Source organism: Trifolium pratense, linkage group LG1, assembly GCF_020283565.1.
Source record: "Trifolium pratense cultivar HEN17-A07 linkage group LG1, ARS_RC_1.1, whole genome shotgun sequence".
Taxonomy (NCBI): Eukaryota; Viridiplantae; Streptophyta; class Magnoliopsida; order Fabales; family Fabaceae; genus Trifolium; species Trifolium pratense.
Window position 1 is genome coordinate 38,684,070 of NC_060059.1, and position 20,863 is coordinate 38,704,932.

The 20,863-nt window shown below is 33.6% G+C and overlaps 3 protein-coding genes and 1 pseudogene across 7 annotated transcripts; 3 read left to right on the forward strand and 1 right to left on the reverse strand.

The window, feature by feature from the left end:
- The first annotated feature begins 1,520 nt into the window (after positions 1-1,520).
- Positions 1,521-4,843, forward strand: LOC123915722 (sister chromatid cohesion protein PDS5 homolog C-like). Its single transcript, XM_045966935.1, has 5 exons — positions 1,521-1,863; positions 3,243-3,446; positions 3,544-3,725; positions 4,229-4,355; positions 4,458-4,843. The coding sequence occupies exons 1-5, from the start codon at positions 1,762-1,764 to the stop codon at positions 4,584-4,586; spliced, it is 744 nt and encodes a 247-aa protein (XP_045822891.1). The 5' UTR covers positions 1,521-1,761; the 3' UTR covers positions 4,587-4,843.
- A 1,175-nt stretch (positions 4,844-6,018) lies between these two features.
- On the forward strand, positions 6,019-11,562 carry LOC123915697 (sister chromatid cohesion protein PDS5 homolog C-like). 4 transcript variants are annotated; one of them, XM_045966903.1, is made up of 8 exons: positions 6,019-6,171; positions 6,671-6,794; positions 7,446-7,603; positions 7,697-8,754; positions 9,953-10,156; positions 10,258-10,439; positions 10,951-11,086; positions 11,201-11,562. In XM_045966903.1, the coding sequence occupies exons 4-8, from the start codon at positions 8,653-8,655 to the stop codon at positions 11,327-11,329; spliced, it is 753 nt and encodes a 250-aa protein (XP_045822859.1). In that variant the 5' UTR covers positions 6,019-6,171; positions 6,671-6,794; positions 7,446-7,603; positions 7,697-8,652; the 3' UTR covers positions 11,330-11,562. The 4 variants fall into 4 exon arrangements, with proteins under 4 accessions (XP_045822859.1, XP_045822866.1, XP_045822873.1 ...); XM_045966910.1 differs by lacking the exon at positions 6,671-6,794; XM_045966917.1 differs by lacking the exon at positions 7,697-8,754 and having other exon boundaries at positions 6,024-6,171; positions 7,446-7,634.
- A 1,231-nt stretch (positions 11,563-12,793) lies between these two features.
- Positions 12,794-17,216, forward strand: LOC123915731 (sister chromatid cohesion protein PDS5 homolog C-like). Of its 2 annotated transcripts, none has more exons than XM_045966947.1 (5): positions 12,794-13,011; positions 14,072-14,275; positions 14,372-14,553; positions 15,402-15,528; positions 15,636-17,216. In XM_045966947.1, exons 1-5 carry the CDS (start codon positions 12,910-12,912, stop codon positions 17,124-17,126), a joined length of 2,106 nt encoding a protein of 701 aa, XP_045822903.1. In that variant the 5' UTR covers positions 12,794-12,909; the 3' UTR covers positions 17,127-17,216. The 2 variants fall into 2 exon arrangements, with proteins under 2 accessions (XP_045822903.1, XP_045822911.1); XM_045966955.1 differs by having other exon boundaries at positions 12,995-13,009; positions 14,017-14,275.
- Positions 17,217-19,680: 2,464 nt separating this feature from the next.
- On the reverse strand, positions 19,681-20,863 carry LOC123893882 (annotated as a pseudogene).

Sequence of the window (20,863 nt, forward strand, 5' to 3'; positions counted from 1 at the left end):
TTTTTATACCATATCCTAGGGAAGTATATTTCTAAATACATGTGTGATTTTAGAGAGTGTTGGACCCTGGATTCTCACTATGATATTATTTCCTTTTGTCCGCTCCAAAACGGGAAGGAATTAAACTAACTAATAATTTTGGTAAGAAGTTGATTTTTATGTTTTTGAATGAAGTTGATTTAAGAGTTGTCATCATCACCATAACTAGAGTAACACCACATGGTGTTACATCATTTTTTTATTTTTTTTCAAAGCGTGTTGAAAACTAAATATGAATGGTCGAGATTTGAGTATCAAATAACTAAAGTGATTTATTAGGAATCACGTTTAAAATTTTATAATTGTTTAATCTTGTACCTTAAGTTTCACAAATACTTAATTTTCTACTCTCTGAATTTTAATTGCTCGACTCTAACTCAATTTTGCATTTATTAATCCTTCATTGATATTTTGACTAAAATTTATTGATGTGACATTTTAAAATAATTTATAAAAAAGCCAAAAAGAAAGTCGGCATGTGACCTCTCCTTTTATTATCCCCACCAACAATTAGTAGTAAATAATGTGATTATCTTAATATATCTTGGTCATCAAATATCATATTCATCTAACGGAATATGTAGAGTATGCAATTTTAAAGAATCCATAAAAATTGAAAAGGAATCCAAACTAACATGATCCAATGATTTGTAATTGATTAATAAAGTTGATGTAATAAAAAAAATCTTTCAAAAACTCAGTGAGTTTTGAAAAATACTAACATGGTTAACAATTATTTACTAACTTTAACTGTTTTAAAAAATGTAGTATTTCTGTAAAATATTTTTTATTTTATATTTGAAAATCCATTAAATATTTGCATCGTGTCTGTTGTATATTTTATGTGCTTATATCCTTCTTTCTTTCTTTTTTTACAATTTTATGTACTTATATACGAATATATGAAATTTCATTTCTGTTAATTTTTTAATTAATATATAAAGTCAATATAATAATCTTTTAAAAACACGATTGGAAAGAGATGCGAACGGAGAGGAATAATCAATCGATGAAAGAACATGAAACGATTCTGTTTCAATAGAGGTAGAGGTACATTCATTGATATGGTAATATATTTATTGGATGCATGTGCAAAATAATTCCGATAGAGGTAGAGGTACACTCATTTATATAGTATTGTATTGGAGTAGCTTATAAGTTCATTTGGCTAAAAAAGAGCTTATATTTTATTTTAGTAGCTTATAACTTATTTTTCAAATGCTATTTCAAGTAGCTTACAAGCTAATAGCTTATGGACCCGTTTGGATTATCTTACTTTTGAGCTTATGCAAACAGCTTATGCAATTTTTATGTATTATTATAAATTTCTAAAGTAGTTTATGATAAAATAACTTAAAAAAATACAATTTTCACCGCGCGTGAACTTATAAAATAGCATAAAATTTAATTTATATTGCATAAACTGTTTGCATAAACTCAAAAATAAGTTAATCCAAACGGGTCAGCTTATCATTTTTTTTATCAATTTTACCTCTAACATCTTATTGAAAAAATTAAATATTAATTTATATTTTTTTATTTCATTTCATCCTTATAAAAGCTAGTTCAACAACTAATTTTACCGAACACCGTAAATTCAATCATTCCTGCAAATCAGATACCTTATTCGCAGTAAACCTAGTAGTAATCTAAAACTTACGAAATCGTAAAATCCGTTACTATATAACTTCAATTTTCATTCTTCAAGCACATTTTGCAACAATGGCTTCCACCAACAAGAAGCTCAAAGAGGAGCTGTTAGAAGCTGGGAACAAGCTCTTCGATCCTCCTTCTTCCGTCGATCACCTACTTCGTCTTCTATCTGTAAGCTCTTTTCTCCCATTTTGCTTTTTTTCATTTTGTTTCTATGCTGCATGTGGGTTTTCTTGAAGTGAGGTTTTCATCAATGATTTTGCATGTTGTGTTGGCTATTTTTTTACCCTAATTGCATTGATTCTTAGTTTTTATAGTTGTTTATACCTAGACCCTTTTGTCTCGTTAGGTTCATGTTTATAAACTATACTTATAAGTTGTTATAATCGATTTTCAAGCATGTGTGACTTTTTTTGGTATACCGGAATAGTAACCTTAGTGAAGGGGTTAAGGGGGCTAAACGGTCTTGACATAGGTTTGACCCCTACTTGGTGCACCATGTTGTGACCTAAGTCCACAACGTTGCGTTTCTCAAGTATTGTCTGCTTTGGTTCTTGTGTAAGTCCTCCTAGTTTTATATGAAGCAGATCAGTTGTGTCCCGTGTCGGTCTCCGACACTGACACGGACACGACTTATGATTACACTTAATTATGTTATTTTCTCAAATTATTATCGGTGTCAACGTGTCTGTGTCATGTCCGGTGTTTGTGTCTGTGTCCGTGCTTCATAGTGACCCTTGTAAAAAAACGCCTCGTTGAGTTGAGGAGTATTAGTGCCGTTTATGAAATAATTGTGTATTTTTCTATTTGTTAGTATTTATGTATGTTGTTGGGATTTATTTTTACTTTATACATGGATTTTTAGTCTTCACAATAGCGGTCATCCCCGTTATACTGCTATTACATTTTTGGGGATCCGTGCTATGCGCCACTATCTGAGATTAACACCATAACAAAAAATGCAATTAGTCTAAAAGCGTTGTTTAAATTTCCTTGTAATACAGTACCTCTGTCCCTAAATATAAGACTCTCTTGCAAAAATTTCTTGTCCCTTTTTATAAGACCCTCTTTGAATATTCAACCACATTAATTATTTCTTTACCAACATACCCCTGGTTGTTTTACCCCTTTTCTACAATTTACAATAAATGCTATGGTAATAACCTAAACAGACTCTCTCTCTCGAAGGATAAACTTGAAAAAACCACATCTACTATCAGTAAATTTATTACTACTTTCAACTTTCTTAATTCTCGTGATTTAGTCACGGAATCCTATATTTAGAGACGACGGTAGTAGTTACTCTATTGTAGTAATCCCTCCAATCTTAATTATAAGCAAAAATTCTCTTTTCATATTCTTTAAATAACTTATGTATTTGGTCTATATTAAAGACCATATACTTTAGTTATTCAAAGAATTTGAAGAAAGGAATACTGTATTTGCTTATAATTAAGGCGGGATGGAGTATAACATAGTATTTAATTAATTTGCTGACCAAAATATTAATTGCATGTGTTTGATATTGCGTTTTATTCTTGGAACTGCAGCAAGTTGGAAGGTGCCTATCAAGGGTTCATCAGTCACCTACTAAATCTATGCAAAATGCACTCTCTCCTTCTTTGAAAGCATTAATTGCTGACAAACTTATGAAGCATTCAGATGTTGATGTCAAAGTTGCAGTTGCATCCTGCTTAATTGAGTTAACAAGAATCACTGCACCTGATGCTCCTTACGATGATCGCCAAATGATGGTGTGCTTGATTATTTTCTATTGTAAATTAATTGAATTCTATTGTAATGTTCTTTACAAATTATGTTGTGGAGTTTCATGGTGTCATTTTCTTTCAGGAGGTCCTTAGATTAATTGTATCTTCATTTGAAAATCTACATGATAAGTCAAGCCGATGGTATGCACAGAGGATCTTGATACTTGAAGTATTTGCAAAAGTCAAGTTATTTGTGGTAATGCTGGATCTTGAATGTGATGCCCTCATTGCGGAGATGTTTCAGCATTTCTTTAAGACAATAAGGTAAGAGTTGTTGCATTATAGAATGTATTTTTTTTCATTGCATTTCTTGGATTTTCCATACTTTTTAATCTATGTTTAGACTTATATCTCCAGGCAATGTTGGACTTTGGCATTTTCTCGAATAACAATTTTTTATTTATTAACGTCGTACATGATATAATCTTAAGATGCTTGCATTGAGGAATTTGCTTTTGAGTTTTGACCGAATGGTAGGGTTGATGTTTCATTTGGTTATGAATTTTAATGGCTGATGTCATTATTGATTCTAAGTACTCTCATTGTTCCTTAATTATAAGATCTGTTTCCGTTTTTTCTTTGTGCCTTAATAAAATAGAATTCTCACACTAATAGGCTAGATGAGATGAAATCATTTTGTTTATGGTTTGAATTTAATATGGAATTATTACTTGAAGAAGTTGTAGTTGTAGTGTGTGAGAGATTTCTTTACTTTGGATGCAAACTGCGTGAACATGGTTCTAAGCGGGTCTGTTTGAAATTTTCAGGGAACATCATCCAGAAAATGTTTTCTCATCCATGAAAACCATAATAGTCAATGTTCTTGAAGAATGTGAAGATATATCCCTTGACTTACTCTCTCCAATCTCAGATAGTCTAAACAGAGACAATGAGGTTGGAGTTTTGAAATTTAATGTTATTATTAGATTATGAAACTGAAACATATTTCGTTATGGATTGGTTATATTTGTCATGGTTGTTGTCATTATGATTCAGGTAGTTTCGCCAATCGCTCGAAAGTTGGGGGAAAGTATTCTTCAAAGTTGTCCAACAACGCTTAAACCTTATTTAAGGGAAGTTACTATGTTTTCAGTAGCACACTATAGAGCCGCTGCAGCAGCGTAGCGTGGTGATGAGACCCTCCACTGCCGCAACATAGGGCCGGGAAGCGCCAGTGAGAGAAGTGGTCATAGCGGCCACGAAAAGCGGTTGAGCATGAAATTTTTGTGCCAAATTAGTTTTTATCTTTAATAATTTTTACAAGGTAACTTCATACATGTATGTTCATATTAGCATGACTTCCATAGTTACAAATAAATTGATTAGTTGTTGAAACTTTACCTATTTTTGATTAGCATGACTTCCATTTCCATAGTTACAAATGAAATGATGTTGCATCAGCATTCGGCTTGGAAGTGCTCACACATCACCTAGTCAACTTATTTATTGATGACAGAAAGGATTTAAAATGATCTTCATCGGATTTAGGACGAAAGTATGAACAAACTATGTTGTTTTGATCTTTCAATTGAGAAAAATGAAAAGAAAATTAAGTATTGTTCGCTATTTATGTTGCGATATAAGTCATAAGTCATATAATACAAATACACGTTTTTTTTTTCTTGAAAATTATAATACAACCAAGATACCTTAACAATTTTATTTTTAAAAAAAAACTGTATACATGTTGAATAATTGTAAAAAAAGAAACTTCGATCATTCTTCATTATTATACGACTATAATGATGACAATTTAAAAAATAATATAAAAAAATATTTGTGATCAAAACACAAATTGTAGAGTTTTTGTCTAAATCATTTTTTTATATATTCCTAAATCATATATTTTAACCTCTATGTAATGATATCAACAAAAAAAAGATAGTATATTTTAAACAAATCTAAAATTTGATGCAATAATTGCGTTATGCAGTTACTCATCTTAGTTGTTCGATCTAAAGTTAATGACTAAAAATCTAACATTGATTATAGTTGAAGTGCAAAATAAAGGGTTAAAAGTGAAGTGCAAAAAACTGCTAAAAAGAGATTTTTTTGACACCGTACCCTATTTCTCACACGTCCTACGTCTTTACATTTTTATCTTTTTACTACTTAAGTAGTATATGTTATAAAAATGATAAATTTTGTAATTAAATATGGTCCGTTACTAACCAAGTCATTGAGCTCAAGTGGTTAATGAGTTTCACAAAAAATGACGGATTTTGGGAGAATCCGAGTTCGATTCCTGGGTGGAACAATTTCTTGGTCAGATTTTACTTACCTCGCGGCCGAACTCTGGACTACTAGGCCCCTTTTCCCTAGGAACCAGAGAGTTATAAACAAAAAAAAAATATATATCGTCCGCTATTTAAGTAGCAAAAATAGCAAATATACTGCCTAAACACGGGATATCTACTGCCTAAACACGGGACAAAGATATTTTGGTAAATTCATAGGACGTGCTAGAAAATAGACAGGGTGGCCAATGAAATTCTCCGAAAAGAATAGGGACCAAATCCCAATTGAGAAAGTTTGGAGTTAAGAGTATAATTAACCCAAACCCAAATATCAGAGACACTATAAATTGAAGTTCCATTTTTGTTCCGAAAATTTTCTTCAAATACAAACTTCACTCTCTCTTTGATCCTCTCGGCTTTAACAATGGCTTCTTCCATCGCAAAATGCTCGAAGAGAAGCTTCTAGAAGCTAGGTACAAGATCTTCGACCCTCCTTCTTCCGTTGAGGTTTTCATGAATCGATTTTACTTGTTATTGTTGCCTTTGTTTTTCCCCTAATTGCATGGATTTAGAGTTTGTTGAGAATATTTGAGTTTTTACAATTGTTTATACCTAGAAGCATTTTCACTTCTTTTTTTCTGTTATTCAAAAAAAAACTTTTTTTTTTCCTGTTATTGGACCCGTTTGAATTTACTAGTATTTTTTAGCTTATGCAAATAAATACTAAGCTTTTATGTATAATTAATAAGCTTGTCAAGGTAGATTATGAAAAAATAGCTTATGAAGATACAATTTTCATTATTTATTTGCCTAAGCTATTTTTCGTGAGCTCAAAAATAAGTTAATTCAAACGGTCCCATTGTCTGCTTTGGGCTTTGTGTGAGCCCTCACGGTTTTGTTGGGTTGAGAAGTATAGGTGTTGCTTGTAAACTATCATTGGTCTTAATTGTTAAACTATGTGGGACTTTTTAGGCATACAGGAATAATATCCCTATGGTTTAAGAGGCTAAAGGATCTATCAGCCCTCGAGTGCGGCATGAACCATGTTCCGACCTCAAGTCCATCGCATTGCATTTCCAAAGTATTGTCCACATCGGTATGTCCTGTTGGATTGAAGAGTATGAATGTTGTTTATAAACTACTTTTTTCCTCAATTCCTAAGCAATTTTTGACTTGTTTGTTTCCGGAACAATTATTATGGAAATGAAAAGGTGAAAAATACATTCCTAAGTAATCCTCATTACTATACAGAATTTTAAATGATCTTACAACCCCTCTCGGTCCTTGGTAGGATTTGATTTTGACAACATTGTATATATCAAATAGTCTCATTATACTAGTTTTGTTTTTGTCTGTTCATTGTACTAGTCTTTGTTGTAATTTTCCTCGAGCAGTACAATGTTGGAGGAAATCAATAATTTTTTATTTTTACATAACTGTTTGCATTCTACTCATTGAATTTGTTTTTGAATTCTGTTTCTTATGAATCACTATGACCATAGTTACTTGAGTCTTTGATGTGGATTTGAATATTCTGTTACTTGTTCTTTGTGCATTTTAAATTTTCGTAAGTTGTTGTTAATTCTGTATTTTAACAGAATATGCAAAAATTCGAAAAAGAATTGTTTACCTTTCCTTGTTAGTCACTTCGTTGTAGTATAACATAGTATTAATTAATTTCCCATCTTGTAGACCAAAATATTAATCACTTGTGCTTTGATATTGCGTCTTTTTCTTGGAACTGCAGCAAGTTGGAAGATGCTTATCAACGGTGAAACAGGCGCCCACTGAATCTATGATCATTCAAAGCATTATTTGCTGATAAACTTAAAATGCATTTAGATGTTGATGTCAAAGTTGCACTTGCCTCCTCTGCTTCAATGAGATAACAAGAATCACTGCACCGTATGCTCCTTACAATGATCCCCAAATGAAGGTGTGCTTGATTATTTTCTATTGTAAATTAATTGAACTCTATTCTATTGTAATGTTCTTCAGGCTTACAAATAGAAGACGAAGTAGGTCTTCGACACACGAAGGAGGATCGAAGAGCTTGTTCCCAGCTTCTAAAAGCTCCTCTTCGAGCTCCTTGTTGGCGGAAACCATTGTTAAAGAGAGAGCAAATTTGTGAATGAAGAATGAGAAGTCAATTTTATAGTATCGGATTTTATGAGTTCGTAAATTTAAGTGATTTGGAATCCGAGATTTGTATTTTACAATTTTTATGAGCATGGGATCCACGTGGCTTTTATTTTTCCTTTTCAATCGTAAATAAAGTTGTGGATTCTTTTTCATTTTTTGTTTATGGATTCTTTAAAATCGCATACGCGTACTGCTCCGTTGGATGAATATGATATACCCCTAAAAATCATCAAATCTTTGTAAGGTATGTATGATCAGGTTTATATGTCTAAGCGATGTGGGACTTTGGCATTTTCTCGAAGAGATATCTACAAGTGCTCGATTTTTACCCTCCAAGTTTCAATTGCTTGATTTTAATCCCAATTTAGTCCATTTTGCAGTTGTTTGTCATTCATTAATATTTTGGTTGAAAATTGCTGATGTGACATTTTAAAATAAAAAGAAATTGTTTTTAAAACTAAAAAGAAAGTCAGCAGATGGCCCCTCATTTCATTATCCCCACCAACAATCAGCAATGAATGATGCGATTTTCTTAATCCCTCTTGAGCATCGAATATCATGTTCATCCAACGGAGCCGTACGCGTATGCAATCTTAAAGAATCCATAAACAAAAAATGAAAAAGAATCCAACTTTATTTTCGATTGAAAAGGAAAAATAAAAGCCACATGGATTTCATGCCTTATAAAAATTGTAAAATCCAAATGTCGGATTCCAAATCCAAAATTTAACGTAAATTTACGAACTCATGAAATCCGATACTATAAAATTCACTTCTCATTCTTCATTCATAACTTTGCTCTCTCGTCAACAATGGCTTCCGCCAACAAGGAGCTCGAAGAGGAGCTTTTAGAAGCTGGGAACAAGCTCTTTGATCCTCCTTCTTCCATCGAAGACCTACTTCTTCTTCTATTTGTAAGTACTCTGTGCTTTTTCTCCCATTTTGCTTCTTTTATTTTGTTTCTTTGATGCATGGGTTTTTTTGTAAGGTTTTCATGAATGATTTTGGATGTTGTTGTTGGCTTTGTTTTTGCCCTAATTGCATCAATTTTGTGTTTGTTGAGAATATTTGAGATTTTACAATTGTTTATACCTAGAGAACCTCTTGCCTTGTTATGTTGAAGAGTGGGAATTTTGTTTATAAACTACACTTAAAATCGATTTTCAAGCAATGTGTTGGTATACCGAATAGTAGCCCCCAGTCGAGGGGCTAAAGGGTCAGCCCTCGAGCGCGATATAGATTCGACCCCTTCCTGGCCACCATGTTTGGGTTTTGTGTAAGCTCTCACGGTTTTATCCTTTGTAAAAGGCGTCTACTTGGATTGAGCAGTCTCAGTGTTGTTTATAAACTATGTTTTTAGTGTGGATTGCGCAATCTGTGACTTTTTTTCGTTGTACTGGATCAAATATTATGGGAATGAAAAAAAGAAAAATATATTCCTAAGCAATCCTGGTTACGATACTGCATTTTATATGATCTGGCAATCCCTCTTGATCCTAGGTAGGATTGGATTTTGACAACATTGTATATATCACGTAGTCTCATTATACTGAGATTTTCTGTTCATTATACTAGTTTTTGATGAAATTCTCCTCGAGCATAATGCTGGAGGAATTCATTAACTTTTTAATTTTACATAACTGTCTGAGTTCCACTCATTGAATTTGTTTGTGAATTGCTATAACCACAGTTACTTGAGTCTTCGATGTGGGTTTGAATATTTTGCTACTTTAATTTTTCCTAAATTGTTGTTAATACTGTATATTCGTTTTGGGGGTTAATTTTAACAAAAAATCTATGTTGTTAATACTTTGTACATGGATTTTTAGTCTTCACAATATCGGTCATTTTGCTATCTGCTATAGCATTTTTGGGGGTTGGCACTATGTGCCGCTATCTAAGATTAATAACATAGCAAAAAATGCAATTAGTCTAAAAACATTGTTTAAATTTTCTTGTTAAATAGTTACTCTGTTGTAGTATAACATAGTATTAATTAATTTGCTGACCAAAATATTAATTGCATGTGCCTACAAAGTATTAATTAAATAGTTACTCTGTTGCACTATGCGTCGCTATCTATGATATTGCGTTTTTTTCTTGGCACTGCAGAAAGTTGGAAGGTGCCTACGAAGGGTTGAACAACTACCTACTGAATCTATGCAAAATGCACTCTCTCCATCTTTGAAAGCATTAGTTGATGATAAACTTATGAGACATTCAGATGTTGATGTCAAAGTTGCAGTTACTTCCTGCTTAATTGAGTTAACAAGAATCACTGCACCTGATGCTCCTTACAATGATCACCAAATGATGGTGTGCTTGATTATTTTCTGGTGTAGATTAATTGAATTCTATTGTACTGTTCTTTACAAATTATGTTGTTGAGTTTGTTTCATGGTGTCATTTTCTTTCAGGAAGTCTTTAGATTAATTGTATTTTCATTTGAAAATTTACATGATAAGTCAAGCCGATGGTACGAAGAGAGGATTTGGATCCTTGAAGTGTTTGAAAAAATCAGGTTATTTGAGGTAATGCTGGATCTTCAATGTGATGCCCTCATTTTTGAGATGTTTCAAAATTTCTTTAAGACAATAATGTAAGAGTTGTTCCTTACAGGTCCAACATTATAGCATACGTATTATTTTCATTGCATTTCTTAGATTTTAGGCTGAACGACCTCACAAAATTGAATTGTAGGTGAGGATTACTAAAACTCTGTAAGTTATGTTTAGGCTTATATCTCTAGGGGATATTGTACTTTGGCATTTTCTCGAATAACATTTTTTTTTTAACGTCGTGCATGATATAATCTTAAGATGCTTGCATTGAGAAATGTGCTTTTGACTGAATGGTAGGATTGATGTTCCAATTGGTTGTGAATTTTAATGGCTGATATCATTATAAGATCTTTTTCCATTTTTTCTGTCCCATAATATAAGACCATTCTCACACTAATAGTCCAGATTAGATGAAATTATTTATTTATGGTTTGAATTTAATATGAAATTATTACTTGAAGCAGCAGTAATTGTAGTTGTAGTGGTTTCTTTACCTTGGATGCAAACTGTGTGAACATGGTTCTAAGCAGCTCTGTTTGAAACTTTCAGGGAATATCATCCAGATAAAGTTTTCTCTTTCATGAAAACCATAATGGTCTTTGTTCTTGAGGAAGGTGGTCTGAGTGATGATACAGCTCTCGACTTACTCTCTCCAATCATGGATAGTCTAGACAACGGCAATGAGGTTGGAGTTTGGAAACTTAATGTTATTATTTTTAATAGATTATAAAACTGAAACCTTTTATTATGGATTGCTTATAAGTTTATAACTGTCGTAGTTGCTGTCATTATGATTCAGGTAGTTTTGCCAATTGCTCGTAAGTTGGCGGAAAGTGTTCTTCAAAAATGTCCAGCACAGCTTACAACCTATTCAAGGCGAATTGCTATCTTGTCATTAGCGCACTCTAGAACTGCTACAGCAGCGTAGTGTGGTGGCGGCCCTGCACTGCCACAACATAGGGCTGTGAAGTGCTAGTGAGAGAAGTGGTCGTAGCAGCCGCAAAAAGTGGTCGAGTAGCTATTGAAACTTTTGTGCCAAATTAGTTTTTATCTTTCAAAATATTTACAACGTAACTTCATACATGTATGTATGTTTATTAGCATGACTTCCATAGTTACTTAGATACAAATGAAGTGATTATCTGTTGAAACTTTTTCCTATTTCGGATTAGCATGACTTCCATAGTTACAAATGAAATAATGTGGCATCAGCATTCAGCTTGGAAGTACTCAAACATCACATTGAACATGGTTCTAAGCAGCTCCGTTTGAAACTTTCAGGGAACATCATCTAGAAAATGTTTTATCTTCCATGAAAACCATAATGGTTCTTGTTCTTGAGGAAAGTAAAGATATATCTCTTGACTTACTCTCTCCAATCTTGGATTGTCTAAACAAAGACAATGAGGTTAGAGTTTGGAAATTTAATCTCATAGATTATGATTATGATGAAACTGAAACATGTTTCATCATGGGCTGCTTATAATGGTCATGGTTGCTGTCATTATAATTCAGGTAGTTTTGCAGTTGGTTGAAAGTTAAAGTGTTCTTCAAAGTTGTGCAACAAAGATGTTTATAAAATTCTTCAAAGTTGCTCCGATAAAAATGGGATAGAAGAAAGGAGAAACCTAAAAAACTCTGATACATAGTACAAGTCTGATACAAATATGCAGATAAATAACAGATTACCCTTAATGTTTAGTTAGATACTGATGCTCTGTTTTTTTTAATAGATAGACGAAACGACAAAGTCATAACATCCTGTCTAATTTCGGCACTTTTAATAGTATAAAAATGTCATGACATTAAATTTTTATCTTCAAAATATCAATACCAAAGCTAAACTTAGAGACTGTATTGATGGACTTATGTTTGAGTTTATGCGAAACAACTCATACAAATAAATAAATTTTTATATATTAATATAAGTTTTTCAAGATAGTTTTTTTTGGTACAATGGGGAAAAACAAAAAGAAAAGAAAACAAATTATCCATTTTTCAATATAGTTTATGATAAAACAACTTATAGTTTTTTTTTTTTTTTTCTCAAAAAAAAAACTTATAGAATACAATTTTTACAAAACTATTTTCATAAGTTAAAAAATAATCAAAATCCAAACATGCCCTTAATACTAATAATAATAGAGTGAGAGGTAAAAGGTGCTTTAAAAAAAAAAGTAAAGAATCCGATACACGTGTTTTGTTATTTGGATGTGTACCGATACAAAACTTGTGTGATGATTGTGATTAGTCCATAAATAATATTTAATATAAAAAAATTAATAAATATTAGTATTCGTAAATTCACCTAATCGGAATCATCCAACTCAATAAATGTACCCGTAGATATCCTAAGACTATAAACAGAATTTTCAAAACCAAAATTTAACTCAAATTTAAAAAACCCACAAAATCCTGAGACTATAAATAGAATTTTCATTTCATTTTCGTGCAAAATATTTTCGTCAGAGTTCAGACACAAACTTCACTTCCTCTTTGCCTTTAACAATGGCTTCCATCGACAAAGCGCTCGAAGAGGAAATTCTAGAAATTGGGAACAAGCTCCTCGACCCTCCTTCTTCTGTCGATAACCTTCTTCATCTTCTGCGTGTAAACACGTTCTGCTTTTTTCCTCCCATTTTGCTTCTTTGGTGCATGGATTTTTTTTTTTTTTTTTTTTTTTGAGGTTTTCATGAATCGATTTTGCTGATTATTTTTAATTGATATTTTGACCATCATATATGCTGATGTTTATATATGCTGATGTTTATTTTTATTTATTAGTAGAAATATATGGTCAAAGTCCATTAATCCCAGCTCAACCGACAGAAATACCGAAATTGCTACTGTCGGGTTCGAACCCCGGTCACTTTACTTTGTGTGTGTGAGTTTTCAATGGCTTTGACATATTTCGTCCGTCCCAAAAATATGGTCAAAATAGGATATTTGAATAGTGTACATGGTCAAACTGAGTCACTCATTTTGGGACGGAGAGAGTATCATTAGAATTGATTCTCATGCAAGTAAAACTTTTTATATTATACCAGTATAATAGCCCCTAGTCAAAAGGTTAAGGGGCTAAAGGGTTTGTCAATCTTCGAGTGTGGCATAGGTTGAGGTTCCACTCATACGTGGCACATCATGTTCTGACCTCAAGTCCACCACATTGCATTTCCGAGATATTAATGTCTGTTTGGACCTCACGGTTTTGTTCTTTGTAAAAGACGTTTCGTTGGGTTAAGGAGCATGAGTGTTGTTTATAAACTAATTTTAGCCTTGATTTCTAAGCAATTTGTGACTTGTTTGTTTTACCGGAACAATTATTATGGAAATGAAAAAGTGAAAAATATGTTCCTAAGCAATCCTCATTACAATACTGCATTGAATTTGTTTGTGACTTCTATTTTCTATGATCATTATTACCATAGTTACTTGAGTCTTGTATGTGGATTTGAATATTGTTACTTGTTCTTTATGTATTTAAGTTTTCCTAAGTTGTTGTTAATACTGTATTTTAACAGAAAATGCCAAAATTCGAGAAACCATTGTTTAACTTTCCTTGTTAGTCACTCTGTTGTAGTATAACGTAGTATTAATTAATTTCCCATCTTGTAGACCAAAATATTAATCACATGTGCTTTGATATTGCGTCTTTTTCTTGGAACTTCAGCAAGTTAGAAGGTGCCTATCAAGGGTTGGACAGTTGCCTACTGGTTCTCTGCACAATGCACTCTCTCCATCTTTGAAAGCATTAATCGCTGATAAACTTATAAAGCATTCAGATGGTGATGTCAAAGTTGCACTTGCTTACTGCCTAATTTATTTAACAAGAATCACTGCACCGGATGCTCCTTATAATGAGCACCAAATGGAGGTGTGCTTGATTATTTTCTATTGTAAATTAATTCAATTCTATTGTACTGTTCTTACAAATTCTGTTGTTGAGTTTCATGGTGTCATTTTCTTTCAGGAGGTCCTTACATTAATTGTATCTTCATTTGAAAACCTACATGATAAGTCAAGCCCATGGTACAAAGTGAGGATTTCGATCCTTAAAATATTTGCAGAAGTCAAGTTATGTTTGGAAATGCTGAATCTTGAATGCGATGCCCTCATTTTGGAGATGTTTCAGAATTTCTTAAAGACAATAAGGTAAGAGCTGCTGCATACAGGTCCAGCATTATAGCTAATAATCAACATAGCTCGTGTATTTTTTTATTGTTTTTCTTAGATTTTAAGCTGAACGACCCCACAAAACTGAACTGTAAGGTGAGGATTATCCAAACTTTGTAAGCTATGTATAGGCTTATATCCCTACGCGATGTTTGTACTTTGGCATTTTCTCGAATAACAATTTATTTATTTTTACGTCATACATGATATAATCTTAAGATGCTAGCATTGAGGAATTTGCTTTTGACTGAATGGTAGGGTTGATGCTCCATTTGGTTATGAATTTTAATGGCTGATATCCTTATTGATTGCAAGTATTCTCATTATTCCTTAATTATAAGATATTTTTCCATTTTATCTTTGTCCCTTAACCATTCTCACGGTAATAGGCCAGATGAGATGCAATTATTTTGTTTATGGTTTGAATTTAGGCTTAAATATGCAAATGATCACTGTAAATATAAGTAATTTTGATTTTAGTCCTTGTAAAAATATTTTTTTTGGTTTTAGTCCTTGTAAATATATAATGTTTTGCGTTTAGTCTTTGTTGTTTTATTTTAGTCCCTGCAAAATTAATTTCTATTGAAGTTGGTCCTTGTAAATTGTAACATGTAAAATACTTTGCAAGGACTAAAAACAAAAACAAAAAATTACAAGAACTAAAGCAAAAATACAGTATATTTACAGGGACTAAACCTTGGATTTAATATGAAATTATTACTAGAAGCAGCAGTAATTGTAGTTGCTGTCAGTTTGTGGTTTCTTTACCTCGGATGCAAACTGTGTGAACATGGATGGTACTAAGTAGTTCTGTTTGAAACTTTCAGGGAACATCATCCAGAAAATGTTTTCTCTTCCATGAAAACCATAATGGTCCTTGTTCTTGAGGAAAGCGACGATATATCTCTTGACTTGCTCTCTCCAATCTTGGATTGTCTAAAAAAAGAGAACGAGGTTGCAGTTTGGAAATATAATGTCATAAATTTTAATAGATTATGAAGCTAAAACATATTTCATTATGGATTGCTTATAACTGTCATGTTGCTGTAATTATTATTCAGGTGGTTTTGCCAATTGCTCGAAAGTTGGGGGAAAGTGTTCTTGAAAGTTGTGCAACAAAGGTTAAACCTTATTTAAAGAAAGCCGTGAAAAAGTTAGGTATTTCTTTGGATGATTACAGTGATGCACTTGCCTCAGTATGCACGGTATTACTAGAAGCTTCTGAGAGTGAGACTGTGAGATCATCAGAGAAGAGAAGCTCATCTTCCAAGGGCTCTGGATCTTCTAAGAAGAAGACTCATCCAAGTTCTGGCTCTAAGATCAAAGGAGCCTCTGAATCATCATTTGGTTCTGATTCTCCTAATATCAAAAAGAGAAAGGTAAGGAAGGTTGGTCTCACTGCTGCTAAGGGAATCTCTGCAAAACAACTGCCAATCATTTCTGAAGAGATTGGTGAAGTTCCTTTGATCAAGAGGACGAGGACCTCAGAGACTACAGCATCTAAGGTACCACCTAGTTCAAGCACTAGAGCTGCTTCTGAGGTATCTGCTGCTGTTGCTACTGAGGCTCCTCAAACTGAAGGTAATTCCGAGACTTTGCCTAATGTTATTATTGCTGAAATTGCTCAATCTCAACCTTCAACCCCACCAGCTCAAACAATATTAACTCAATCACCACCTTCATCTCAAAGGATCACCAATGACAAACCTGAACTACTTAGGGATGTTATTTATACCTTATCTGTCCTTTCTTCTGATAAACCTCAACCTCCACCTAAAGTCACACCTTCTACCTCCGAAACCTCTCTCCAACCTTACAAATTTATTCACCCTCTTGTGCTTAACCCCTTAGTCTCTAAACCAAACCTTGAGCTACTTAGGGATGTTATTTATAATGATGTTAGAAGGGTTTACCAGATGAGGGATGAATTTGTGATGCCACAAGAGTTAATTCAAGAGGCTGATGCTTTGAAGGAGAAGTTTTGTGCTGCAATTGATGAGTTGAAGGAGCTAAGTTTGAAGGAACTGGGGGAAAGTCTAACTGAGCTTACTGATAGGATGGTTAGAGCAATAGAACATGCTGATGTCAAGATGCTAACCAACTACCATCACTGGCCTCAGAATGGGATTCAAGAACATGCTGAGGAATTTATGGAGGAGGAGATTGTGGCTGAGGAGATTATTTCTGAAGAAATTGTGCATACAAGCCCTGAGAAGGCAGTGTCTGAAAGCTGTAAAGAGAAAGAAGTAATGGATCGGGCTCAAGAGTTTCCTAAGGAATCAATGCCATCAGAACCTATGATTGGAACAGAAGTTCTGAAACTTCAAGAGGATCTAGCCTCTCAGAAGGTTAAGCAAGAGACTCTGGAAGCTCAGATCACTTCTTTGGCAGAGAATCAGAACGAGATGAAAGAGGATCAGAAGGAATTGAAAGCTGAAGTGTCATCTATTTCTGTCAAGCAAGAAACAATGGAAGAAAAGATGGACTCAATGATCTCTAAACTCGATGCTATCCTTCTCCTTCTCCAACAACAAAGACCACACAACCCTTAGGATTTTCTTATGTTTTTGCACAATTTATGCTTTTGATTTATGAACACTTGTCACAATTATTATTTTATCAATGAAGTGTTATTTTCAGTATCTATTTCTTATTCCTTTATTTATTATTCTATTTTTTTTTATTTTTTTTTATTGATGACAAAAGGGGGAGTACGAATAACTAATTGAATAAATGATTCTGTTAAATGTATAAGTGATTCATTGAAATTGTTAAGGAAAGAATCATTGAAATTGGTATTGATTTTTTTTTTCAATACATGTAGTTATTGCCCTAATTGCATCGATTTTGTGTTTGTTGAGAATATTGAGATTTTACAATTGTTTATACCTAGAGAATATTTTGTCTCGTTATGTTGAAGAGTGGGAATTTTGTTTATAAACTACACTTAGAATTGATTCTGAGCTCATTCCTTCAACTACCCTAGCCTCTGATGCTGAGCACAATGTTGACACTTCAGTGTCTATAATGGACTCTGAAGCTATACAAGCATCAGAAATCCTCAAAGACCTTCCCTCCACATCCATTATACCTGTATCTGAATCTCAAAACATTGTGGACTCTGGACACAATGAATTGGTTATTCCAGATGATACAAATAACCTTACTCTCACTGAAACAGCATCTGAACTACCTCCACCTCCACCCACTTCTGACCCTGAGCTTGCAAATTTATGCAGCATTATTGTTAAAAGGGTTAAGAAATTACACAGGCTTAGGTATTCCTTTGTTGAACAAAATGAGTATCTGTCTGCTTGGGAGAGTCTGAGAGGTGAGATAAACCAAGAGTTGGATAAAGTTCAGACTGGAGATCTAAATGACTTGGCAACTTATCAAGAGAATCTCAGAGGATGGGTAAATTCAGTGAACTTTGAAGTGGACAAGGCAAAGCTAAGGAAACAAGGTCATTTGAGCTTAACAGACAAATTCTTCTATGATGAGGCTCTGAAGACTTCTGTATGGAAAGACAATGTATATAAGTATATTCACTGGATAGTGATCTAAATATGCATTTAAAGTTCAGTCTTCAGCCTGGGGGTTTATTTGTTAAGAAGGAAATTTCTGAGAATCTTGCTATGGAAGCTTTCAAAGTTGAAGTTAAAGAGGAATTGGCTGCACAAAGAGCTAAGATGGAAGATATGAGTGCAAAACAAGAGGTTATGGAACAGAAAATTGATGGAATCAGTTCAGACCTCAAAACCCTCATTAGTCTCTTTCAAAATAGGAACCCTTAGGATTTCTATGTTTGAAACTTTCAGGGAATATCATCCAGAAAAAAAATTTCTCTTCCATGAAAACCATAATGATCCTTGTTCTTGAGGAAGGTGGTCTGAGTGAAGATACAACTCTCGACTTACTCTCTCCGATCATGGATAGTCTAGACAACGACAATGAGGTTGGAGCTTGGAAACTTTAATGTTATTATTTTTAATAGATTATAAAACTGAAACATTTTATTATGGATTGCTTATAACTGTCATGGTTGCTGTCATTATGTTTCAGGTAGTTTTGCCAATTGCTCGTAAGTTGGGGGAAAGTGTTCTTCTAAAATGTCCAACACGGCTTAAAATCTATTCAAGGCAAGTTGCTATGTTGTCAATAGCGCACTCTAGAACCGCTGCAGCAGCGTAGTGTGGTGGCGGCCCTCCACTGCACAACATAGGGCTGCGAAGTGCCAGTGAGAGAAGTGGTCATAGCGGGCGCGAAAAGCGGTTGAGTAGCTATTGAAACTTTTGTGCCAAATTAGTTTTTATCTTTCAAAATATTTACAACGTAACTTCATACATTTATGTTTATTAGCATGACTTCCATAGTTACTTAGTTACAAATGAAGTGATTATCTGTTGAAACTTTTTCGTATTTTGGATTAGCATGACTTCCATAGTTACAAATGAAATGATGTTGCATCAGCATTCAGCTTGGAAGTGCTCAAACATCACATTGTCAACTTATTTATGATGACAGAAAGGATCTAAAACTTGTAATTCTTCTTTGATTGTATTCTTTCAGCAGCACAAACATAGTTTTGGGCACATAAACAATTGATGCCCCTTTTTTAACTCAAAACTCTATTTCTATGAATCCTTCAAATTAAGTGAATTTGTTTCACATGTAAGGTAAATAGGAATTATAGGTCTCTTGTTCCAACAAATAAGTTCACTTGTAATTATTATCTCAATAACTCAAAAGAGACAAATTATCTCAATAATTTGTTGAAATTATTTTCTGAGTTATTGAGAAAATATTTATCCGAGCATGCCCATACTGCAACATATTCAGATAGACAATTTCAGTTTATATTTCCTCGCCTCTTGACTAGGGTTAAACCTTACTTAAGGCAAGCTGTGAATAAGTTGGGTACTATTTCTTTGGATGATTACAATGATGTTCTTGCCTCAGTATACATCAAATAACTTGGTGCAAATGATGATTCTACTGGCGATCATGTGGTGAACTTTAGTGCTTTTTTTGCCTTGAATTTTTTTGGTGCAAAATTAGTTCAAAGTGATTTGACACTTTTGGTTTCTTAACACCTGTGAATTTTTTTTATGTGATTTGATCTTTCAAATTGAGAAAGAAGAAAGGAAAAACCTAAGAAACTCCAATATATAGTATGAATGCAATACAAATATGAACATACATATTTTTTTGAAATTTACCGGTACTCCAATGATGTTCCAAAATCTTGTTTTATATCTTTTCATAAGGAACAAAAGGATAAGTTCACAAGTTTCAGTTACCATGTCCTTTTCGAAGATTTCACTTGAATAGCCAAGGTCAGCTAATCTAGGAGGAGGACTGGTCAATCTTGAAGGCCATGGAGCTAATTCACTACCTTGTGTTCTGTTGTCATCTGATAAAAAGATATGTTTAGGTGCTTTGAAACATGTTACATGCACTAAAAGCAGTTCTACAACTTCTACAAACAGTAGCATAAGTTGGAAAAATATTGAAGAAAAATTGTGATTTGTTCAAATTCCACTATGCTGCAGTGCTATAGCACCACTATAGCTGATATTTGACAAAACTTTGTGCTAAACAACGTATCAAGGAGCAATAACGATTTGTTCAAATTAGATTGTAGTAAGAAAGAAAACTAGAAGGCATAGAAATAAAATGCAAAAGTACTCACGGTCCGGGAGTAAGGCGTTATGCAAGTTTCCATATTGACTCCCCAAACTGCATCAGGGCATCATCAGATTGGCAAAGAGGAGGACGAGTACCAGGTTCTCTTTCCATATAGCAATCATTTGTGAGAGGTTTCTGCCAGATAACAGTTTGGTCTCTCTTTGAAGCAACTCTCCAACACATGCGTCCGACAAGGGCACTCATTTTTCTCCATATCCTCAAATCCTCTTCATCCTGAGCCTATGCTTCTGGAGATGAGTACGCGAAATAACCTCCTGGCCTAAGAACACGGTCTAGCTCAAGGAGTAAGTAGTATTCCATCTCTCTGAAGCCAATCAATACGGCAACGAGAACAATGTGCAAGCTCAAAAGATCTACTTTAAGGGAGTCTCTTGGTTCCCAAGACACCAAGATATGCAGGAATTCCTCTTTCTAAAGCAAATTGAATTTGATTTTGATGCACGTCATTGGGTGCCAAGGACATTGCAATGATATCAGATGCCAGAAGATAACCCCCAAAACTTGCAACACCACAGCCAACATCAAGAACAGTTTGCAGTCTTCCTTCGTTGTTAAGATAATTTTCCGTAAAGTTGAGCAT

What these genes read in the sequence shown, in the direction of transcription:
- LOC123915697 (XM_045966903.1), top strand. Translation starts at nt 8,653, where the DNA reads ATGGCTTCCGCCAACAAGGAGCTCGAAGAGGAGCTTTTAGAAGCTGGG. An exon ending in ACCTACTTCTTCTTCTATTT is followed by an intron (nt 8,755 to 9,952) that starts GTAAGTACTCTG and finishes TTGGCACTGCAG; the next exon opens with AAAGTTGGAAGGTGCCTACG. An exon ending in ACAATGATCACCAAATGATG is followed by an intron (nt 10,157 to 10,257) that starts GTGTGCTTGATT and finishes ATTTTCTTTCAG; the next exon opens with GAAGTCTTTAGATTAATTGT.
- LOC123915731 (XM_045966947.1), top strand. Translation starts at nt 12,910, where the DNA reads ATGGCTTCCATCGACAAAGCGCTCGAAGAGGAAATTCTAGAAATTGGG. An exon ending in ACCTTCTTCATCTTCTGCGT is followed by an intron (nt 13,012 to 14,071) that starts GTAAACACGTTC and finishes TTGGAACTTCAG; the next exon opens with CAAGTTAGAAGGTGCCTATC. An exon ending in GTCTAAAAAAAGAGAACGAG is followed by an intron (nt 15,529 to 15,635) that starts GTTGCAGTTTGG and finishes ATTATTATTCAG; the next exon opens with GTGGTTTTGCCAATTGCTCG.
- LOC123915722 (XM_045966935.1), top strand. Translation starts at nt 1,762, where the DNA reads ATGGCTTCCACCAACAAGAAGCTCAAAGAGGAGCTGTTAGAAGCTGGG. An exon ending in CATTTCTTTAAGACAATAAG is followed by an intron (nt 3,726 to 4,228) that starts GTAAGAGTTGTT and finishes TGAAATTTTCAG; the next exon opens with GGAACATCATCCAGAAAATG. An exon ending in GTCTAAACAGAGACAATGAG is followed by an intron (nt 4,356 to 4,457) that starts GTTGGAGTTTTG and finishes ATTATGATTCAG; the next exon opens with GTAGTTTCGCCAATCGCTCG.